General features: G+C 42.5%; 1 protein-coding gene across 2 annotated transcripts in view; it reads left to right on the top strand.

Annotated features, from left to right (window-relative positions):
• The window catches only part of CDKAL1 (CDKAL1 threonylcarbamoyladenosine tRNA methylthiotransferase), a 2,121,425-nt gene that overhangs the window by 1,460,092 nt on the left and 640,486 nt on the right, over positions 1–20,847 (top strand). For both annotated transcript variants that reach the window (XM_085607048.1, XM_085607049.1), the window contains exon 10: positions 17,151–17,296. In XM_085607048.1, coding sequence (XP_085463174.1) covers positions 17,151–17,296 — 146 coding nt within the window. The remainder of the gene's footprint in view (positions 1–17,150; positions 17,297–20,847) is intronic.

The following is a 20,847-nucleotide window of genomic DNA, read 5'->3' as shown; positions in this document are numbered from 1 at the left end:
TATGCTGTGAATAGTATCTTGCAACAAAATTTTTATGTATGAATGAATTAGAGTAATTTGTGTTGTCTACTTTTACCCTGAGGCATCTTGGCACTGAGCACTTAGTTTACAGAGCAAAAGGAAAGGCCATCATAAGATTATAACTTAAAAAGCCAGATTTGTAAACCTAGCAAAAGGATCTTCCTTCCCTCTTGACTTTAGGATTGAGTAGATTGTTCCTAAAAGCAGGTCTTGGATGACGTTGAGGATTGTACCAATGGAATTTAGACCTGGGAAATTCAGGACCAACGTTGTAACGAGCTTTGTGTGCCATGCAAAGCGCCTTGAGCATAACCCTCTTCCTAACCATAAGCCAGTGCAGCTTGATCAGTTCCTTGGAGTCAGATTGGTGCTTGAGATAAGTTCAATATGAGGCATGCTGCCGCGTTCAGCACCACCTGAAGTCTATTCAAGAATGACTGGGTAATTCGCAGAAACAGACCATTATTATAATCAAAGAGGCAAGAGATTAACGCCAGTGCTAGAATTTTTCTCGAGGCAAGAGGAATAAAAGGGAAAATTTCCACAAGTATTGTTGGAATGTAAAAACTAATTAAAGTGACTTGGCTTGCTTGATTCCCAAAGGTTAGGACATCATCAAAAAAATGACACCCAGGTTTCTGGCTGATCGAACAGGAGACGGCAAGGTGCCAAACTCCGTTGGCCACAAAGAGTTAAGCCAAATTGAAACTTGCTTGCCAAAGATAAGGACCTCCGGTTTTTCAGCATTTACCTTTAGATTTTTTTTTTATCCAGACACCAACTTCACACATAGAGTTGAGCAAATTAGCTGCATATGACGGAGTGTCGTTGATTATTGTTACAATTATCTGGGTATCATTAGCACGAAAAAAGCAGAGAATTAAAATTATCCAATAAGAGAGGGCAAAGGAAAACTGAAAGATTGAAACGTTATGGCTCAGTGATGAACCCTGTTGTATACCACACAGCAAGGAAAAGGTTTTTGCGGTGATGTGATTATAGGCAATGCTTTGTTACCTGTCTGTCAGGAATGCAACTGCTCTAGGGCCTCGCCATCGATCCCTAAGTGAGCAAAACAGGTCACGAGGACAGAGTGGCACACACTATGAAATGCCTTTGAGAGATTAAAAAAAATAAGAAAGACAGAGCATCCATTGTCGACAATGCCTCTAATATCATCTGCCGGGACCAGTGTCGACTCTGTGTTGCGACACTTCTGAAGCCTGTTTTAGACCTATCTAATAGCATTTTTGCCCATCATATATAACAGTTGTGTATTTAGTGCCCTCTCCAGAATATTAGCCGCTAGTGGCAATAAAGAGATTGGTCTGTAATGTTTTAATTCATTAGGATTGGTTGATGGCTTTTTGAAAAGCGTAATAATTCCTTCCAACCCCTAGGAAAGATGCCAGAGCAATTATCTGACTGAGTATTATGGTAAGATATTTAAAGATATTGTCAGATACAGACTGTACACATGGGGCGAAATTTCAGGGAGAGCATCAAGTGTTGCACTTGTTGTTCAATGAGTTTAGAAAATCTCTGTAACTCTGGAGCAATTGCCCCTATCACCCCTGCAAGGTTCCTGATCAAGGAGACTCATAGGGAGTTCTTGAAAATGGCACTGATCTTAGTTTGAAAGACAATCGCTAGATCATCACTAAAGACCTGTGTTATGTCTTTATTCGAGTAATTTACATGCTGAGGAGTCTTGACTACAGAGAAAAGTTCTTTAAATTGGTTTTTTGATTTGTCAATTTAATGCCTGAAGAATCTTTTTTTTTCATTTTAATATCATTTGTTTTTACTCCTGGATTTTTTAGTGTAAACCATTTTTTCTGAAGGGGCATAGAGCTTGAACTCCCATAATGGCGCCACCAAATTAAGCGCCGTGGCTAGCACCTCCTCATAAGCCAAAGCTGCTTTATCTGTGCATAAGAAATAGGAGTATTGGCAAGCGGCAACCTGAAATTATTTGAGGTGATTTTACTCCCAACAAGGCGTAACTTAATAGGTGCTGGTAAACTATTAGAAGTTGCCGGTACCCTAAAATTAAAAGCGACTGCAGTGTGATCTGACCAGGTGAGCAGGAGTATGGAATTTAAGCAAAGGGGTGGACTTCTCAGTAAAAATGGCATAGAGTGGGTGAACTGCTGAATGGGTTGGGGAATTAACAAGTTGCGTGAATCAGTACTCGGTCGTGCTGTCAATCATAAGCGTATCTTTGTCATTCAGGTCAAGATGAAAATTAATATTACTTAGTAGTGAAATTAAGTTTGTCCATAAAGGTTCTAATAGGGTTCTCAAAGTAAGACTGAAGTCCAGTCTTTGCGCAGGTGTCTGATAGATGAGCACTCCCTTGAAGGTGTATGTAGCATTAATTTCCAGACCTAAAAGGAAAGCCTTGCAGCAGCTTCAGTGAGATTCGAAACACTGCACTGAAACAAAATATGATGTACCACCGCTAACCCGCCCCAATCTTATTGGGTCGATCTTCCTTCATTATCAAATAGTCTGTTGGAATGGCCGTGACTAGATCTGGGCTAGAGGGTTTGCTAAGCCACATTTCAATGACAAAAATATCTGGCTAATGTGGCTGAATTATTTCCACAAATTTCAACTTGTTTTTTACTAATGACCTTACATTGATGAAAAAACATTGAAAGTCTATTTGTGAATTCTGTTTTCTTACTAAATTTCCTAGGCCCTTTGGAAGAAAGAGTGGGACACTCTGTGCTTAATTTGTAAATAAATAAGTGCCAGGGCTCCTGCACCACACATGGTTTCTGCCATGCTGCCAATGATAGTAACAACACAACTTCTAACCATAACACTCATACAAGTGTGACAATTCAAACTATTCCATGCCCCCAAAGCTATAAAATTGGCTTGGGTGGCAGTTAATAGTAATTTGTGATGTATATGGAGTTAATAATGGACTGTTGTTGTGTGTACCTCTAAATTAACCAGACAGCACCACCTTGTGGATGACTGTCACAAGCACCGGTGTTGACAATTAAGTGCCGGTGCCGAGCACCAGAAACCACCGGCTCAAATTAAGGACTGGGGAAACTACATTTAAAGGTATCACCCTGATTGAAGGCTGAGTGAATGAGAAGCTACAGTACTGGCAAGATGGTTTATAGTGCGGGTCTGAAAAATCTAAACATTGGAGAGCAGTTGTGGAAATCATTTGAATTATCGAGTTTAAGAAGGGCATCTCTGGAAAAAGTGTGTTGACCAGAGGTCTTAAGAGAAAAGAAGGTCCAAGGTTTCTGGTGCCTGGTGCTGTCCAGGCGCAGACAGGCTTGTCTTTGGCACTCCAGCAGCGTGTTTAGCTACGTTAATGAGCTGCAGTAAAGTTTTAAAAGCCTTCAATAGATGAGGGTGTGGCTAAAGCGTGGCGCAGCACGCCAGTCGAGAAATGGGGGGAGGAAAAAAGAATCAAACTAGTAATCAGCTACTCCATCGTACCCTCAGAGGCTCCCCTATGAGGTATGCTTACTGCAAAATAAAGATAAATTCAAACAATTGTGAGTAAGGTAAAAACATAGACTTAAAATAATCAAGGGTTGACTTTTCAATGTGACGCCTTTTAGGCACTCAAATCTGATGTTGGTCATGACCCAAAGCAGTTTTTTCCATCATTTGCCACAAGTATATACATAAGTATATACATAATATACATAATGTCCTGCATGGCTGAAAACAAAGCTTGACATCCTCTTTAACATCCCTGGAAAGTCCACATCCAACTAATCCAATACATTTTGGATAAGTACTTTGGGAATACCGTTTTACCCCTAATTTTTCAGTGTCTAAGGATCACTTCTTAGACTGTTGGATGAAATAGCAATAAAAAATAGAGGCGAAAATATTGTACACTCAACAAGCCAAAGCATAAATGTAGTTTTCTAATTATGTTTCCATAAAAAATTCAATGCATAGCGAATATTCAAATGTTGGGAACTTTAAACCCTAAAAGATGGCCACCATTACAAAAAGACCTGAGGAGCTTGTGGGTAAAGTTTTCAAGCAGGCTACTGGTGGTTGATAACTGAAACTGATGTGCAGAATAAAGTAAGGCTGAGTGAGTGGAACAAATGGGGAGAAGAATTGTTCTTTATGGTTTATGATTTGGTGCTAAGGATTTCAAAAAAGCTAAAAACTAAATCTGGTGCATAAGACACAACATAAAGGAGGAGTATGAGCAAAAGGGGACTGTAATGGGGAGATGGTGTGTGGGGAAGAGTCCATGGTTTCCTCTCATCTTCTTCCACCCTGGGAAGTTTGTTCCAAGAATAATAAATGGTAAGGCACATTTTTAGATCTGGTATTAGCCACAACCTTCTATTTTACTAAAAGTCTATGTATACTAAACTATACTTTGCTGGCTTTCAGCCAGTCCTCTTTACTCCTGTTATTTTGTAATTTACATTTTTCTTCTGCCCACTCCAGCATATATAATGGGACAATGGGTCAGCCTACGTCTGCCGTTGGATAACTTGTCTTTGAGTGACGTTGTTCTGCCCTTTCACATTTGTATTACATAGTGGCGGTTGCCACTCTGTAGCTATAGTTCGATCAGGAAGAGCGATTTTGTTTGTTAATAACTATGGTGCCATTTGACGAATCTTCAAAAACTTAAAAAATGGAAGTTTATTCAGCTCAGTTTCTTCATAGAAAGGTTTGCAGTGAGTGATCCTTCAAGCAGACGGCAAGAAAAAGGGAGGAGCTCGAAACGTTGATTTCCCATATTTATTCCAACAGGAAAATTTGCTGTCTGAGACACAAAAAACGCTGAACAAATTGGGCTGGAAGTTTGGACTTTACTCAGAAAAGCGTGCTTTCTATGATTTGGTGTAAAACCGTTCAGCCGTTTTCGAGTAATTTGCTTGTAAAGTAATGCTTGGTATGGGCATGAAGCGTTGAAAATGTAGGTATAAAAGACAGTGAAGTGAACGCGATGCATTTTTAGGCACGTTATTGTAACAGGTCTCCATGCTACACTTTCTGTTCGAATTAGTTTTTGTGAAAACCGCATCCTGTGATTCTCGCAATCAGTGTTTCCGGCTCATGTCGGAATCAAGAACATGGATATCGTGTGTTTAATACAAGTTTTTCTACTTCCATCTCTTATAAACTATACCAGAAAACCCCAGCTCTAATTAACCGCACTTCAATATAGACTGGCAGTATGCGTGGCTGACTCAAAGCAATATGGATAAAACTTAGCAACTGCAACCTCCGGTGTATGGTTATTAACTTGGCGCAATCCGAAGGGAGGCCATCGGAGCCTTTCATGACGTGATGAAGGTCAGGGAATATTTCTCCTGGTAAATGAAGCATTGGAAGAGACGGAACGGACAGTCCTAGTGATGCTCAAATTAACAAGCAAGAGTGTTTAATTAGGGCAAACAGAAGAAGCACGTCACTATACGATGAGAGAGACCACCGTCGGTAGTGGCTGCAACGGGGCACTAGTGGTGGGGCAGGGAGGGCGTACGTGGGTAGGATTAGGAAAAAAAGAAAAATTCACTTACCTGCCGGCCGCTTCTTTTCCGTCCTCTTCGGTCGATGCAGGAAACAGACTCCCCTAGCCAATCATGATGCTGCTGTCACCAGCATCATAATTGGTCTGAGCGCCCTGATTCGGTGCTCAGACAGGCAGTGGGAGCTTGTGGATGTTCTCCACCCGGCTGTGCAGTACAGCTGGTTCGGAGAATATGCTAAGTGAGCATGCCTGTTTGGCCAGCCCAAGATGGACGGCCAAACCGTCATCCACACTTAGAAAGTGCGCACCACTCCTCCCCCTGCTCTGTGGCAGCCCTGCCCCGCACCTTCAGAGCCTTCTGAAAAATAAAATGATAATAACATGGTGTTATTATTTTATTTTTCCTGTGGGGCGACGCTCCTCCGCCTAAGCTAAAGAGCCGCCGCTGAGCACCGTAAATATTGTTTCAAAGGAAGGAACTCAAGCACAATAAAAGACAATTCTTCGGCTAGTAAAAATGCAAGTCTTGTGACCAATGTAATCACATTGTCTTTTGCACTTACAACCAGGAATCATTGACTCATTTTTGGACATAAACGAAAAGGTGATGCTGAGTTCACTCTGCGTACAAACCGCACTTGGCCGCTGTCTGCCCCTCGCATGGCAAAGAGGCGGATATTAAAAGAAAAAAGGGGGTCCGGGAGCCGGGTCATCCACCTGTATAGGGGATAGAACAAAACAGCAGTCAGTTGATAATTATTTCACAGTGGGGAAGTCACAGGTGGAGAATATAAGACAGTGGCCTTCCTGCAGTAAATTCCCTTCGGAACAGTTCACATGTTAGCGTTGAATACTGGTAAAGAACAGAGGTTACTACTCCAGTTTCTTCCTATACTTCAACATAAAGATAGAAAAAGAGGTAGCCCTTCAAAGACTGCAGTGGATTCTGACAGCCTGTACTATCACCTGTTGCAGAGTCCTCTGTTACACCATAGACTTTACAAGGACTTCCAACATTCTATTGTTGTAAAATGGCTTGCAACAGCTTCTATAGATCAACTCACTGTGGAATTTATTGCCCACCCATTTGGGCTATCTCAACTCTGCTGGCATTCTGAATGCATGCAGGCATTTAATAGGCATCCAGCAAGCGATTAACTGTGTAACCCTCTACAAAGTACATAAGACCACAGCCATTGTGACATGCAACCATAATCTCAGTGTACCCAAATCAGGAACCCTAATGTTCTAACTCTAACTGTAACCAGTAAATTTACCTTGTCTCAGAAAATGAGTGTGACTCAGGTCATGCTGTCCCGTAGTTACTCACTTATAGAAACCAAAAAGTGATGGGTGGATTGTTGGAATTAATTGTGGCAAGTACAGGAGTCAAGAGGACCGGTTGTAGCAGCGTTTATTGGAGCATCCATGCACTCGGGAAACCCATGGACGTCAATTGGGGGTAGTTGCGACCCCTAGCCACCCATTTGCGACCCCTGGCACTTTGTGACCCCTGGTCCCCGTCATAATACACTTGTGCAATAATGTTGTCATACAAAATTAAATTTGCGTTTCCTCAAAGACTTTTAAATAAAATAAAAAATCACCAGTGACCCGAATGCGTGTCTTTGCCAGTGGACTGAAAGGAGTCATGCTACAGATTGTCTCTAGAGATGCACTTCAGAGCAAACGAGCTAAAGTGCAGTGCAGGAGGGAGGGGGAAATAGAAAGTGAAACTCGACTTTCCTGCAGAAATCAGATTTTTTTCTCTCACATGTGGATCCTCCCAAGTGAATAGGTCTTCTTTCCTTTTATAGTGAGGGACAGTGAGACACACCAGGCGATTCTGGAGCACTGAGAGAGACCCAGTCAAAGAGAGACAAAGTAAAGGCAAGCAGCGAAAAATTTTAATACATAGGAGATCAGACAGAAAGTCAGTGGTAATTTTTTCAGTCACACAAGTACCCAGGGTCAGCCTATACAAGTTAAACCCATTACATGTTAAGCAAATTGAGTGAGTTTGGAAGTTGGATTGAGGGAGAGAAGAGACCGTGCATTCAGCCTAATTGTTGTAAAGTCATGACTAAACAAAGCAGATTTTGTTCTATTTGGCTGGCAGATGAATGACAAAACCCCTCATGTACTATAGAAATTAATTTAAGAGAAGAAGGATTTACTATTGTGGTTAAGCAGCTGACTTAAACGAGGAGAGCTGAGTTATAATCGTAGCTTACCTTGATTGCCAAAGGGTGTGACCTTGGACAAGATGTGCCGTCTCCCTCTGCCTGCATTACCAAACCTGGTAAAATTGAGAATGCACAGAATCTGACTCTCAGTGTTCGCCACTATACACAAATTGGACATTTAGATAGTGATTGCATGTATGCGTATCTTCTAGTGTGTGCCCTATCCTAGTCGGCCTGCATAGTGAATCAAAGCTTTAAAATATAGTCGCCCGGTATAGCTGTAGTGTGTCTAGTGTTATACTTTCATCACATGCAACAGCAAGGGAAGTTGCTCTGGTGCATCAAAGGGAGAGAGTAAAAATGTGCCATTTGTAATAAGAGATGGTGATGTTCTGCTCTCTCGTGGCAGCGTTGTACTTCTATCTGCCTAGGTCCAATGCAGTCATCCTTGTGCCACAACACAGGGGTGTCTGTGTTGTGGTCAGAATAGTTTTTGCACTGGAAGATTTATTTTCCTGCAAAAAATGTTTCTTAGTGGCCTATTGCTCTGTGCATGTGTGCTTCAGCACACATACAGAGAGGAAGTAACAGAGAGAAATCAAGATATTTCTCCTTGTTACGCCAGTGCACCAGTTTGCCCAAACCTTTGTCTACTGACTTTAGTGAATAAGGATTTGAGTCAAAATACATAGGCATATTCACTGGTACGCCCGTGCTCCTCCCATGTAACACGGCCATGACACAAGGTAACACAGGGCAGCACACTGCACTGCTTTGCATTACTTTTGGAATAAATTCCCACAAAAAAGCCACACAAATCTTGATTTGTGTGGCTTAGTAAATCTCAACATAGATTTTGTGTCAGATCTGCACCAGAAAAGTGGTGCAACCCTGACTCAAAATCTTAGCAAACCTGGGCCCTATTCTTTAAATGCTTTTGGTGCTTTCTTTCAGATCTCCAACCCACACATAACTCATTCATTTTTTGCCTGTATACAGGTCATGCTGGGCAGATATAAGTTTCTGTCTTCAGTATATAGTTCCTCTCTCTGTATTTGATCTCGAATGTTTGTTAGTATACTTGGGTCTTTTTCTGTGTTTTCCTGTCTCTCTCCACAGCACTTGGTCACTTTCCCTCCTTCACTTAGTATTATGGCCCGCATTCTAGCAGAGGCAATGCCAGTCCGTGAGCTTAAACCCTTTGAGCAGGAATCTCTCAAAATCCATGTGCTTTCAACATTTCTGCATAGGCTTTTAGGTAACTTCAAAATGTAAGTAGATCCTCAAATAGAGCTTGGTAGTTCTAACCAAAACTGCCATTCAGAAGGCATGCTATTCTGCACAGTCTAATTGGACAGAAAACATTTATTATGTGTTATGGTTGTTAAACAGTGGTTTATGTACTTTAACTTAATGCTTTTAAATCTAGCTTTGTATGCGTGTTCTCTGCCAGTCTTGTTGGGCCTGGCACCTGGCACTGCGGCAGCACATGAAACCCCATGTGCCTCACATTTTTTAAATGACTTGTCCAATGCACTTCCTTCAGTGTTTGTTCTCTACCTTCTAAATGAATTCTTTTTTTTTTTTGAAATCTGTTTTTATTGTTTTAAAAACAAGAACATTCTTTGGCAAATGACACAGTAGGTAAGCAGAGAGTTGATAGCATAGGCAAGGGAGCACCCCGCGACAGAACCCATAACTACTGCGTCTTCTAAATGAATTCTTTTTAAACATGTTGTTACATGTTGAGCAACCAATCTTGTGAAGACACCCAGCTAAGCAAATGAAAGACCGGCTGTGGAACAGCTAAGAAGTGAGAGTGAGAGATTGGAAATGGAGGGTGAGGGTGAGAGGCTGGGTGACAAGGAGAAGTAAAGAGAGCCCTGTGGCAGGTGAACAGGTAGAAGGGAAAAAACAGTAATGATGGAGAATCAAAGGTGGGGGTCCTTGAACACTGGGAATTGGTAAAAAGGGTAAGCAAGAGAGCGATGCGGGTTAGATAAGAAGAAAGAGAGTGGTAGAAATGAAAGGAAGGCTAAAATGGAGAAATTGTAGAGTTTGCAATAAAGTGATGCATAGGTGAGGGTTGATAAAAGGTGGGATTACTGGAGTGGGGAAGAGAGAAAGAGAGGTGGATTGGGATACATGTGTGCCAAGGAAAGCAATTGAGAGGGGAAGATAAAAGGGATGATACATGGAGAAAATGGAGAGTAATCCGTGCATTTGAAGAGTGCAAGAGTCAACAAGGGATGAGTTCAGAGAAACGGTAAGAGATGATGAAAGGATGGAGAGCGCCTCAGAGTGAAGGTTAGATGTGTGGCAAAGGGTACGATGGGAACGGTGAAGCTGAAGAAGGGAGCAAGAGGGAACACGTTTGTAAAGGTGTGCAACTGTAACAGAGGGATAAAGTTGGCAAATGAAGGGGTCAGGTGATATAGGAGGTGAGAGGAAGCAATATTGAGAGCTAGGATAGTAGCTTAAAGGCTGCTCAAAGTGGATAGTGTAATACTGAGATGGGGAATTATTTAAAAGTGAAGTAGGAGATACAGGAAATGTTGAGATTGTGACAGGTGAGGAGTGACCAGTTGACTGTGAAATAATGAGAGAGGGTGTAGAATAAATTTCTCTGATACTAGAAATGTATGTGGGAATATTTTCAATTGGATTTTAGTAACGCGTGTTTGCTTATAAAGAATTTAATTTGCCTCTGCTCAAGATTTTTCAAAAATGTGTGTGATGTATCTGGCCGAAGGACAGATGGTTCACCAACAATGATTGCACCAGGCTAAAGGTCGTGTGAAGTCACTTTCTGGGATGGGTCAAAGGTCACATCATATCACTTCCTTTGATGTCTCTAGGTCAAAGGTCTTGTGAAGTCACTTGCTGTGACAGCATCTGGGAGTCAAATGGTATGTGATGTCAGTTCCGCTACCCAAGTCATTTTGGTGAATTGACGTCCATGAGGAAAACAGTTAACAACGGAAGCAGAATGTCTTATAGAACATAGAATTGCACTCATAGAACACCATGCCAGAGCCAATGAAGCAACAGGTGAGTATTCTAAACACAGAAAGCTAGGTAAACACATACAAGCTAGGAAAACACTTACTAAACATTGTAATATTACCACATTAATGTCAGCCTCTGATAATTATTTGAGAATGTATTTTAGTGGATCTGCTTTTAGTGCACTATGCCATTCTAGACAGAAAATAGGTGCGTGCGTTCATATCAATTTTAGTCTTTTTCTGCCTCATCAGCAGCTTGAGTCCTACGTTCAGGGGCGTACCTTGGTCAGTAAGTTTTGGGGGTGGCTGAGCATCAGATTTCCTACCCATCACAGTGGCATATAATGTTAAAATACATTATATGACGAATAGGGCGCATGAGCGGGGCTTAAGAGGCAGTGGAAAGGGAGAGGAATGTGGATTAATAGGAGTACTGAATGAGAGAGACACAATATCCTGTCAAATATTTTTTTAAGGGCTTTCAAAACCGATGAGAGAGTGTGTGTGTGTGGGTTTTTGTCAGTGTGTTTATGCAAAAATCACTGGTGAAATCCGACTGACACCTCACCATACCCGACTGAAAACTCCTGTACCAACTATTCATTTGAAAATACATTTATGAGGGGGGTGTAACACCCCAACCCCAAAAGCTACACCCTTGCCTATGTTTTTTTTTTTTTTTAAACAATTTTTATTAACGTTAATATTGCACCTTTCATCATACAGATTTCCTTTTCAAGACACATTTTGTAATCATATCTGTTGACTTTATCATTGGTGATAGCACTCTTTAGTACCCCTGCCTATGTTGCATGCACTGAATATAGGACCAAAGTACGGGCATCTCATTTAGAAAAACAAAAAGAAATGGGTGGTATGCTTCAATTAATCTCAACTACTAATGATCATTGGGGATTTATTCCAGATCATTCTGTCCCCCCCCCCCCCACACACACAATGTTACTCCAGTCAAAGTTCCATTAGTGCTAGTCCAAGAGGCTTCTACAAGTAGTGACTAAAATATTACGAAAGTACACAGCTGAATAAACTATAATAAATAAACTCAACACTTCACAGCAAGGTACAGTCCAAACAAAAAGGATGGCTTTGAAGTCAAATAAGGAAGTGTGCCCGACAAGTTCAGGAAATCACCCCGATATAACTCCAGCCGTGGACTGAAGCAGTTGAGAGGCAGAAATAGGGAGCAGGCAAAAACCAGTACCCTCTGGTGGGAGCACTCTTCTTTCGGTAATTCGCAAGAGAATGTAGCTGTTTCTTAGAGCTCTGCCCACTCATCTACATCCAGTGGTTTTAACTGCCATTGACATTCTTAATCCACCAGGGATTTTACCTTCCCTGGTCGCCTTGTCATATAACATTTCCTAGCTTTCGTAACAGAAAGTTTCAATTCTAATAAGGACATGGAGGTGAGGATTATGCTTTCTTTATTTTCTTCGCTTTATTTAAACAGCAGCCATGTAAACAATTAACAAAACTACAAATCCCATGAATGTTTGGGTTAAAGTTCATTGAAGTTCAGTCAATCAGGGTGAATGAGTCCCATTGTTCATGACTAATTCGAAATGCTCGTCCCAGCGTGCTTCATGCTCTTTCTCTGTTGTGAGTAGTCTGACTAGCTTGACAATGATAGGGTGGTTGCATGTTCCATTACATTTACCACTGACTATCTTTGTGATCTTGAAGGCTTTCCTTCACCCGGTCTCCTCTACTGGCTGCAACCTCTGCTTGGCTGGCAAGAATATCCACCTACACCCACTTGTCTGCTCTTGTCATTCATACTTTTGAATGCTCTTCTTGCTTCTGCTTCTACTTCTTCAGCTTCTCAGATTTGGCCTCTTTAAGTTTCGTTTTTTGCTGACCTCCTGTCTGGAAGAGTGTTGTTCTCGAAATGCTTTGGCTATATTTTGACTTCAGGTGAGCAGGGAGAGAGAGAGGCATGATTCCATACTCCTTCTCTATTGAAGTTCCACTACTATCTGTGAACTGGCTCTCGGGTCTGGTGTCAGACTGACAAATTCATTTGTAAATAGGTGTTGGTATGAGGGCCTTCATTTCACATACATGTTTACATTAATGAACAATCAATTCATATATAGCCCATCACCATATGCAACAGATACATTCAAACTCTCAGTTTCTAACTAACACATGTTCCAGTTCTCTTTACTTATGGAATGCCCAAACTATATAAAGCAAGGCACTTTTCAACACCGACCATTTTGCTGCATGCTTCTAGAGCAAGCGTGAATCATGAGGATTGTGTCTGTTGGTATGAATACTGTCCCTACAGTTGTGCTTGTGCCTTCACCAACAAACTGGCGACCCTGTTGTGGTAACAGACATGATTTATTTCAGGGGATCAGAAATCTGAAGAAATGGTAACTCTGCTTGTTTCTCTTCTCGTGTGCAAATGCTTTTAACAAATACGCATAATATTGCTGTCTTCCAAGTACTGAAATAATCCCTAGTTGAACCTTTAATACTTTATAATTTTAGGATGTAGTCTCTGAAAGTTCTCAAAAGGAAATCTCTTCATCTCTTTGAACAGTGCGTTTTCACAAACAGGATTATTGCTCCAGCAGTTACTCTTCGATGGGCTAAGCATCATAACTGATGGAAGTAGGGTATTTAAGGTCTTCCTGCTTCTTTTACATTTGATTTGTTGTTTTTAAAAATATATATATTTTTATTTCGAGTGATGTTCACCCTGAAAAGCATCTTGATCCTGAACCGGATCTTCAAAACAAACTGAAGGACAAGGTGATACATGAGGCATGCTGGGACAATAGTGACACTTGGCTGCCTTTATGTGGCAGTGCTATTTGAACTTTCTATAATAATAGTTTTGATAATATATTTTTTCTCTTTAAAGGATAAAATAAGTTAAGACAGTATTGCAGCTGCGTGTATTTTTTATAGCTCATTTTTAAGCATGTTGTTCGTTACTTTAAACGAAGTGAAGAAAAAGAAATCTTACTTCTGTGTTGGATTTGTTTATGGTTGGATTGAGTTAAATCTCTCTCGAGAAAGTCAGTTGGGATCATGCACATGTTCAAAGCTATTCTAATGGTTATTTATTTAATGAACAACCCATGGTGGAGAAGAGGTGTTATGGGTGAGTAACGTTTTCGTCAGCCAGGTTCCCAACCAAAGATCTGCTTCAGTAATATCATGAATTCTCCAAGCAGATTGATTTTCAATTGGTTGATTGGAGCACAATGCCTATCTTTAGAAGATTGATCAGAACATGATGTAGTACAATTCACTAGACTCCACAAGAAAATGATGAGAAATCTGGAATGTCGCAGATTGAAAAAGAAATAAACGTTTTATAAGCCGAGTATCTGAAAATGTGCGTTACTGAGCCTAATGCAGGCTTCCAGGTGGAAGTGTATGGTGGCAGCTAAAATAGTCTAAAGTGGTTAATAACCATGGATACAATATTAAAAATAAGAATATTGTCGGACCTGATTTGGCATCTCCAAACACGCTTTTTTTCCAGAGTTCCGCAATAAATATCTTGCAATAATAAATTAAGCTAATGCGAGATTTACAAGCTATGCAGCTGTGTGAGGAGCATTCGTTGTTAAATAATTCTTACCGTAAGAGACACCAGCTTGGCCTCAACATGTAAACCACACTATGTACAAAAAGACCCGTTGTGACTTCCTCGCTAGGATGCAGCTCCCATCAAAGTCCACATTAAAACAAAAAAGAAAAGACGTAAAAGGTACTGGTTGATGATTGCTTTACCACAGACCGTCTTTGTCTTAGTTGTATTTTGAATAGTAGGCATAGTAAACTTGTTGCAGTTTGTTTTCAAAGTATACCATTGTAGATCACCACATTTCAAGGCAACCAAAGGAGAGCTATGGGCAGTAGAAGTCAATCCCCCTTCAGTAGGATTCTGCTCAGTCACCCGGCAAGCACCCGTTTACTGCCCAGTTGCCTCTCGGTGCCCAGGCCTGATTTGCATGGACGTTGTAGAAGGTGGACATTTTTTGTCTAATCCTTTTTACATGCCACCCACTGAGGCATACAAGGGCAGCTTTGGTGGAGAGAATTACAGCTTCGACAGCCTTTCAGCTCTTTTTTGTTAACATGCTCATTAGAGCCTCCAGCTTTCAAGAAAGAAATTACCAGCCATCTGTTCTAGGCCAGATAGTCTTTGCTCACAAATGAAAAGGGACCAGGTAGGCCCGTCCTGCGAGACCAAAGCCTGCTTACTTCATCATAATATTGGTGCTGCTCCGCGTGGCGACAGCAGTAGAACAGCATGCGTAGCGCCACTTTACGGACCTTGGCCAGAGGCAGCCTGCGTAGACATGTGGGTTGTGGGCTGCTTTGGCTCCCTGTGTTGTAGAGAAGCCAGTGAAATGGGACAGCCTTGGCATGCCCTCACTTCCAGCACTGTTTTTTGATGAGCTTGCGGTCTTTTATCTTTGTAACTAGTAAATGAGGCAAGAGGACCATGGTGAAATGTGCCTGATGCCATGAGCAGTTCTGTTGCCCTTGTAGACAAATTAAGCCTTCACACAGTGCTAGATTACCCCGTTGTAGAAAAATATTAATAATGCATGCATAAAAGTAAACAAATTGTGATCTCTGTACACACAAAACGAAGTCCGATGTGAAGAATTTACTACAGTGATTTGTTTTTTAATAGTTGCCAAATTTCCGGAGACGACCCCATTGTCAAGCAAGTGTTTCAAAGATGAATAAACCTTTAGCGAGCAAATCAGGAAATAAATAGGTCAAGAAGCATGCCAGAGAAATTCTATAGGTTTTATCAGATGTGTTCTGTTGGTGAGGTAATGAAAATGAAATATAATGTGGTCAGTGATTTGAGATTAGTTCTTTGCATGTCGAGGTGAGGGCTGATGGGGTAACAAAAGGGCTAGGGAAGGGGGATAGTTTAGTATTTCACTGTTTCTTTAGGGCAGTTGTATCATGATAACAGAAAAAATGGCCGGTAAACATGCAACGGTGAAATTTACTGTATTATTGAGCAGCAATTCATTTAACGCTTATGATGCACCTTGAACGGCAAATGCTATGTTGCAATGCCAATAAAAATATTTTTTTTTTAAATGAGCTCTTTGTATAATGTATAGATCTCTGAGTTCGATCCTTGCATGGTCACGAAGCCTTTATCCCTTTGAAGGCAAGAATATGAGGGAAATGGAGAAGTGTTTTTTTGGCTAAGGAACTGACCTTAGAACCCGTAGACTTGAGTTGTATTTCTGGCTTGTGCACTTGACAACAAATTGTGTGACTCTGGGCAACTCACTTAACTCCTCCTTAACGGTACAGTAGTCTGATGGGGACACTGTCGGCAACCTCATTTAGAATTCAGTGAATGTTCGTTTTCTGACCGCTGATCCACCATTAGGAAAACCCTCTCTCATGGGACGCTGTTGTTGAGTATGGTATCAGAAGGCCTATTTGAAGTTGGGAGGGCCTTTCTATGTCATGTCTGCCAATTTTTGTTCATGTCCAGAACCACTATGATAGCCACAGTGGTGCTGGGCAGGAAAAAAATACAAATGGAACCACATTCTAAAAGAAAACTCCCAGCAAATAAGTTGTGTAGATATTCTGTGTTCAGAAACACTGCTTTGGAGGAATGCGATACCACAGTTGAGCCAAAGTCAGCCATTCGCTTTTTTTTTTTAAATACCGAAGTGACTCCTGCTTTGTCAGCTGGAGCACTTATGAAAAAAAAAACAGGCCTAGTGGGAATCTCAAAATTAACAATCTTTGTGTGCTGGTTTTAGTCAATATTTTCCCAGCAGCAACTTAGCTTTCCAGAAAACTGACATCTCCACCCTCTAAATGTGGACTTGTGGACCCTTGCACCCTTAATTTGTTATCTTTTTTCTCCTGACTGACAAAGAAGATTGCCAGGGTGGAACAGCATTCTTCAGCTAGGCAGCTTTTGTTTATCAATGCCTCCCTGAATAAACCCTTAGCTTTACACATGATTTTAAATACAGAAAGGCTGTAATCCTATATTGCACCCTAACAATTGGCTGGGTTTATAGAGCTTTTCACGCCATTGCCAAGATGCTCTGTTGATTATTGATACCTTTTCAAGGACATAAGCTGTCTCTCTTGTCATTTTTGTAACTTGGGCAAACTGAAGGTATAAATGCAATGTAACCCACTAATGCTTCTAAACCGGGGGTGGGGTGTTCTGTGTATTTCCAGGAGGTATGGGTCAACTTCAGATTTTTAGGATAACCGGCTAAAATGAAATTACAGCCCATGAAAACGAATTATTCCTTTTACACACGCTGTGGTTATCCTAAAAATCTGTCATGGATCCGGCTGACCTAGACCTACTTAAGGCAGCCACCCTGAATTGAGCAAACCACTGCACTAGATAATCAATTTGATGGCCAACGTTCTTCCCCACAGGAGATGTCAAAGATCCTGAATCATCCCAGGGTGTACGCCTTCCTTCATATACCCGTTCAGTCGGCGTCCGACAGCGTGCTCATGGACATGAAGCGTGAATACTGCGTGGCAGACTTCCGGCGAGTGGTGGACTTTCTGCAAGAAAAGTAAGCTATGGTTCTTAACGCAGACACGATCTGTTTATTTTGTTAAGCCCTCCTGGCAGGGAACCAGCATGCATTCCTGCTAAGGAAATATCTTCTGAGCTTCAAAGTCTTCAGGCTGCTATGAGAAAGCCTTGATGTGGTTAATTGCTCCATTCACCTGTGTACATGCTGTATGCCTCAGAGTATCGTACTGAAAATGTGTCAGCATGTTTGTAGTCTTCGGATAATAAAAACTGAGGTGACCAGCTTAATCCTTTACCTTCACTTGGCTTTAATACCCTTTAATGTGGCTTTTCAGGAAGGCATACTTGGTTGCCTCCCAAGCTTTGTCGAACGATTTGCCAAAGTAAATGGGTCTATTTAATGTAAGCGCATCGTAGGGTACATTCCATAACTAGGCTGGCTGTATTTTAATTCATTAATATCAAGCGATACTGAAAAGAGAGCATGACTTCAACTGATCTACTTTGTAATGGGCAGAAGAAAGATTAATAGAAAAAGTGAGGTTTTAGCTTGTGTTTTACAAGTAGACATATCCATTGAATAAAGATGTTGCCCTTCTAAAAACATGCAAAGAGTTACACATATGTTGTGGTGTTTTAAAAGTCACTCTCACAGAGTTCACACAATATTAGATTGACGGTGAGGATGGGTTTATTACTCCCACAGATCACTCCCTCCACTGCAAACAGCGGCGTTCAGAAGCCGCCACGAAGCGAAGCACCGTCAGTGCTGTATAGAAGCTGTTAAAATGTAGTCTTTGAAGACATCTAAAAATCCTTCAAAATGTATACATTTGGATTAAGTGATTATTCCCTTTGCCTCTACATTGCTGCTTTCTTGTTCTACTGCATCACATCTTCCTCCTTGATAGCCCAGGCTTATTTTTCTAGAGCTGCTATGTAAAAGAGTGTGGGGATATCTGTTCAAAGTAAGCAGCCCAGTAATAGCCCAGGTCCCATTCTCTAGATATCTGCACAGCTTCGCCTCAAGTCAGCCCCCTTTCCCTTGCTTTATATTTGCACAGAGACCTTGAGACTATCTTCATTACTCCTATCCCCTGCGTTCCTTACATCATGAGATTTTCTTGCTACTTGTATGGAGTTTACCTTTCCTACCCTAAACATAAAATAGGCTTCACTTAGCTATGTGTGGTGGGGCCAGGGACTGGGAGGAGGAAGATGAATGAGGAGGTAATGTGAACTCTTAAATTCTCATAAGGTTTTCATGCTGCTTTTTTCCTTTGTTGTTAGGAGTCTCACTCACTCAATCAACCAGAGATTTGTGAAGCGCGCTACTCACCTGTGAGGGTCTCAAAGCCCTGTGGGGGGGATATCGTGCAGTTCCGTCGCACCCAAAGAGCCTGGTCTTGAGGGTCTTCCTGAATGCTTGCAGAGTGGGGGATCGTCTGATTCTGAGCGGGAGTTCGTTCCAGGTCTTTGCGGCGATGTAGGAATAGGCTCTTCCTCCCTTTCTGGCTCTGCGGATGCAGCAAGTTTCGGAAAGGGCGAGGTCGGCGGAGCACAGGCTTCTCCTGGGTGCGTAGAAGGAGACTCTTTTGTTGAGGTATTGGGGTCCGGTGTTGTGAAGGGATTTGTAGGCGTGATTGAGTAGCTTGAAAGTCACTCTCCTCACGACGCGGAGCCAGTGGAGGTCTTGTAGGTGCTGGGTGATGTGGTCTTGTCATGGGATGTAGAGAATGAGTCTGGCACCGGTGTTCTGGATGGTCTGGAGTTTGCGGAGTAGGGATTTGTTGATTCCGGCATAGAGAGCGTTTCCGTAGTCCAGTCTGCTGGTTATGAGTACGTGGGTGACGGCTTCTCTGGATTCGGAGGGGATCCATTTGAAGGTCTTGCGGAGGATGCGGAGGATGTTGAAGCACATGGAGGAGACAGGGTTCGATCTGTCGGTTAGGGAGGAGTCGAGTATGATGCCGTGGTTGCTGCGGAATCCAGATTGGGAGGAGTTAGCTTCAATGAAGTTTGTGAGCTGGATTTGAAGATCTTCTCAGTGACTTTGGCTTTGCAGCAGAAGAGCGAGATGGGTCTGTAGCTTTTGCGGTCCGCCGGGTCTGCAGAGGGCTTCTTGAGGAGGGGCTTGACTTATGCGCGTTTCAAGTCGGGGAACATGCTGGTTTTGAAGGTGGAGTTGATGGTGCGTTATAGTTTGGGTGCTGTGGCAGCGGCGGCAGGCAGGGGTCCGTGGGGGCTACTGAGTGTATGGTCATCGTGGTTGTGACGGTGTCTTCTGTAGTGACAGGGGTCCAGGCGGAGATAGTAGGTTGGCTGGCGTTGCTGGAGAAGGTGTGTTGTTTGTGCCTTGTTTCTGTTCGTTGAAGTTGTAGTAAAGGGACTTGATCTTGAGATGGAAATAGGAGCCGAGTTTGTTGCAGAGGTCCTGAGAGGGTGTGCTGTCTTGGGCTTCGCTGGTGGATTTGGTGAATTCTTGTATGATGCTGAAGAGTTCCTCCGAGTTGCAGGAGTTGGCAAGGATTCTGTCCTGGATGAAGTTCCTTTTTGTGGATCTGATGCGTTGGTATTCTGTCATGGCGTTTTTGTAGCTGGTCCGTGCTTCTGGGGTTTTGCTATTTCTCCAAACTTTCTCGCGACGTCTGCAGGTGCGTCTGGATTCTTGGAGGTCGGTGGTGAACCAGGTGGCATTCGTGGGGCGCTGTCTATTGTAGTTCTGGAGGGGGGTGAGCTTGTCTGTGCAGTCTGTGATTCAGCTGTGGAGTTCATTGGCTGCAGAGTTGGCGTTGGTCGTGGCGGGAGGGGGAGTGAGGTTAAGGGTGGAGTTGAGGTGCTCTACGGTGACCTTTTTCAAATTCCTGCGGGGGGCGTGGTGTAGGTTTGAGTGCGGTGGGTTTTGAAAAGGAGAAATGTACACAGTGGTAGCCCGTCCAGAGGGGTTGCGTGGTTTGGTTGAAGTGGATGTTGTTTCCTCCTGCGAAGATGGGGTTGAGGGTGTGTCCTGCCTTGTGGGTGGTGGTGGTGACGACGAGCTGTTTCAATCTGATGTTGGCACGGTTGTCCAGGAGGGCGGTGGAGTTGGGGTCGCTGAGGTTGTCGAGGTGGAAATTCAGGTCTCCGAGCAGTATGTAGTCCATGGAGGCGATGGCGTGGGTGGTGATGATGAGGCCTGTGATGATTGCAGCCTGTGATGATTGCGGCGAACGTGATGTGTGGTCCATGAGGTCTGTAGGTAAGGTTGCCGCGTAGGTTCGTTCTGGTGTTGGTCTGGATCTGGAAGTGGAGGTGCTCCATCGGGGACGAAGAGTCATTTGTGCTGGCTGTGGTGAGTCGGACTGAGTTCTTGTGTTCTCACTGTACGTGCGGCTTCTGAAAAAGTGATTTCTACACATCCCATTTTTTTAAAACTGACCTTCTCCAGGCACCTTAGACACTGATGTCCTTAACACCTATTAAATACATTTAGTTTATGTACTGCTGTTTTGGGTGGAATCTTAGAAAAGCTTCCTTTATTGGTGCATGAACATCTTTGAGCTTGCACCTCCCATTGTAAATCATGACTTTGTTACTAGGTAGTAGATG

This window comes from Triturus cristatus, chromosome 5_2 (genome assembly GCF_964204655.1).
Source record: "Triturus cristatus chromosome 5_2, aTriCri1.1, whole genome shotgun sequence".
NCBI lineage: Eukaryota > Metazoa > Chordata > Amphibia > Caudata > Salamandridae > Triturus > Triturus cristatus.
Note: the sequence above shows the minus strand (reverse complement) of the source record. Positions and strands in the feature narration are given on the sequence as shown.